This window comes from Diuraphis noxia, unplaced genomic scaffold, assembly GCF_037042655.1.
Source record: "Diuraphis noxia isolate RWA-SAM2 unplaced genomic scaffold, SU_Dnox_SAM2 contig0005, whole genome shotgun sequence".
NCBI classification, from domain to species: Eukaryota; Metazoa; Arthropoda; class Insecta; order Hemiptera; family Aphididae; genus Diuraphis; species Diuraphis noxia.
In genome coordinates, this window is record NW_028301715.1 from 24,527,463 (window position 1) to 24,530,942 (window position 3,480).

Below are 3,480 nucleotides of genomic sequence, written 5' to 3' on the forward strand. Positions count from 1 at the left end.
CGTGACGACATTCGATTTTTAGGTAGGTACCTACATGCATCAATAAGTATACAAATTATAATTGCTTGATTTATATAATAATGAGAACATATGAGAACTGTATGCTTGACTATTATTGAAGGACCGCATTTGGACATTTTATACTACCCAGTGTAAGCCATATACATATACAGTCCAACTTGGCTGACTCAAAGTCTATGATACCTCAAACTTTTTTACCGATTCTTTCAACTTCGAGTTATTTAAGTCCGACTGTACACTTAATAGGTATATCTACCGTCAACACATACAGGCGCGTACACAAAAAAATATTTTGGGGGGGGTTTTGGTTGTACATTTTTTTAATTATATAATCTAACCTAAACTATAGTCTAACAAGAAATTTACACAACTTCAATTAGGTATAGTACAATTTATTTTATAATTTCTCATAAAATTCGTTAATTATTAAAAACAATTTAAATAATATTTAATTAAAAACATGTATTTTGAATTTTTATAATATAAAATCTTTTTTTCGAGGTAGTCTTGCAAATCTGTTAATGACTTCGTCAATATCAATGTCATCATTTCTATAAATATTCATGAGCGATAATCCTGTCAATCGATCTTGTCCAATATTATTTCTTAAATAGGTTTTCAGTCTCCGCAATGTTGAAAATGAACGCTCTGCAGTAACAGTCGTTACAGGTAAAGTAGCTAATATTGTTAAAAGGCACTTTATATTCGGATAGAAATCGCTAGAAATTTGACTTAAGGTAGTTAATGAACATTTTGGGCGATCATCAGCAGATACATTTTGCCACTGTGTTTGCCAGATTTTAATCTCAGTATCAAACGTATCAAAATTAGGTAATAATGGTTTGTAAAACAGTGCACATTCCGTTAATGTGTTTAAATATGTAGTATTTTGAGTTATGTACTTAGGAATTAATAATTGTAAACTGGACATTATACGATGATGTTTGGAAAACCTTTCTTCTAGTTGAAGAATAAAATGATCCAATAAAGGCAAAAAAATAGTACGTTTATAATATTGTTCTTGTGTATCAGCTGGTGTGTTATCTCGACAAGTTTGCCGACCTACTGTTCTGGACAATTTAATAGGTATATTAATATCACCTTCAAGCATTGCTTTTTCGCAATCAGAAAAAATATTTTTAAAACTCTCATCTGAGTTACTCCTTTTTTTAATTAAGATTGTACGTACGTCATCAACTCGTTCATAACAATAAGATAAATCTATATTGACTTTTTGTAATGCTATGCATAGGGGTAAGGTAATAGAAAATATGTTTTCAATTACGTGTAAAGAAATTACAAAATTCGAAGCGCTAATGGCACAAGATAATTGAAATGCAGCTTTTGACGTTTCAATATTGGAACTACTCTCCGATTGTTTTAAAGCATGGTAAATGCTCAAATACAACTCTTTGAAACGAGTTATACACTCATGACGTTCAATCCATCTAGTTTCGCACATTCGTATTAAAGTTAACTGGCGACTATTAGGAACATATTTTTTAATATTTTCAGTTAAAATATGTGATCTCTGTGAAGAAGCTCGAAAAAATGTAACGACTGAGGAAACCGTTCCGATACAATTTCTTATAGACACAACTTTGCATGAACTACTTATCGCCAAGTTCAGTGAGTGAGCTGCGCAATGAACATATAATGCATATGGCACCTGACCTGTGATATATTTTTGAACACCTTTGAACTGCCCGCTCATAGCTGCGGCCCCATCATAACCCTGTCCGACTAGATATTGTTTTTCTAAACCAAGTTTTTCAATTTGCTGCATTATTGTTTTAGATAAACCCTCACCAGTCAAATTATCTGCAACAACAAACTCAAGAAAATCTTCCCGAATACAATATGTCGAGGTATCAAGATCAACATAACGCACACAAATCGACATTTGTTCCAATCGGGAAATATCTTGAGTTTCATCCACTAAAATTGAAAAATACTTTGATGTTTTAATTTTTGATATTCTATTTTCTTGAATTAATTCCCCGCATATTTGTATTAATGTATTTTGAATATTAGGACTTGTATAAGAAGCAAATGTAGTCGAATTTTGTAGATGGTTTTTCAATAAAGAATCTGTTTGCGCTTTAAATCTTAATAATGATCGAAAATTGCCATCATTTACTTCAGAATCGTTGTCATATATGTGACCCGTGTCGCGATGGCCCCTCAAAGCGATGTTTTGACGACCACATAATATTATTGTTTCTATAATAGAAAAAAGTTTAGTTCGGTTTTCTAACACTTGTTTTTTACGCGAAGAATCAATTTCATTAACGATAGAATTTTTTTTATTTTCCATTATTTTTATAAAATCGTCGGCTCGCATAGTGGATAATTTATGACATTCACTTTTTGAGTGTTGGTTAAAACGTTCGATTGCGTCTTTCCATTTCGTAAAAGGTACTTTAATTAGAGCTCCTAATTTTTGATGTGAACCTTTACCAGCAAAAACATTCGAACACAATACACAAATTTTACATAATGCACCTTCTACATGTTTGGAATAAACTAACCACGCATAGCGCCTAAACCAATCAGTTTGAAATTTTAAATGTCGACTTTGAGAAATAGGAAACTCATAATTATTAGGTGGGATCCACGGGTCCTTTAACAATTTGTACTTTTTAGCGTCATCAATTGCATTGTTATTTAAATATAAACCTATGTCTTGATCGTGACTATTGAATAATCCCTCTGATGAAGAAACCAAAGAAGAAACTAACCTTTTGTTTTCTGTGGTATTACTGGTATTTACAGGTGTATTGCTATCCGGTGCAGTTATTAAATCTTTTTTAAATTTTTTCACACCAAAGTTTAATAATGTCGATTGATTAGAATTATTTCTTTTCATTTTTAATAAGTATTACCACGCATTCACACTAACACTTAATCACGCGAACAAAAAAAAATACACTTTTAAAAGGTTAAAGACGACAAGACGATTGTCAGACATATACTAAATTGACAAAAGACATTTCAGATATTATATTATTATATTAGTATATATCGTTATCGCATCGGCACTTTCGTCAAACTTCGTTCATTGTTGCTAATGTAATAAAAATGATATCGGCTTGCACCGGGGGTTTCATATGAAATCTATATTTATTTTTATGTGGTCATGTAGTGGTGTGATTGACGATTATAATATAGATAGTGATCGAGCACTACGAGTCATATTACGATGGAAATGCGAGTAATTAAATAAAACTAAACTAAAAATTAATAAATAATAAAACTTTTTTCCTGAAATTTCGGGGGGGGGTTTGAACCCCTAAAACCCCCCTTGTATACGCGCCTGAACACATATAATAGTATAGGTACTGATATGAGTACCGGTTATATACACTATATTTGGTTAGATGCTCGTGCAGTGTGAGTAGAGCGTACATCGTTGTATTTTTGTGAATATATCAAAATATATTTTATAATTTGTTATTA

At 31.6% G+C, this 3,480-nt stretch overlaps 1 protein-coding gene across 1 annotated transcript; it reads right to left on the bottom strand.

The window, feature by feature from the left end:
* Positions 1 to 496: 496 nt before the first annotated feature.
* On the bottom strand, positions 497 to 2,890 carry LOC107172831 (52 kDa repressor of the inhibitor of the protein kinase-like). Its single transcript, XM_089229504.1, has 2 exons — positions 2,059 to 2,890; positions 497 to 1,959 (listed from the first exon to the last, which is right to left on the bottom strand). Exons 1-2 carry the CDS (start codon positions 2,888 to 2,890, stop codon positions 497 to 499), a joined length of 2,295 nt encoding a protein of 764 aa, XP_089085630.1.
* Between the last annotated feature and the right edge of the window lie 590 nt (positions 2,891 to 3,480).

Excerpts from the sequence above, each read along its gene's own strand:
- LOC107172831 (XM_089229504.1), bottom strand. The coding sequence starts at position 2,890 with ATGAAAAGAAATAATTCTAATCAATCGACATTATTAAACTTTGGTGTG. Across the intron at positions 1,960-2,058 it reads TACATTTGCTTCTTATACAA|TGGATGAAACTCAAGATATT; the intron begins GTCCTAATATTC and ends TTTCAATTTTAG.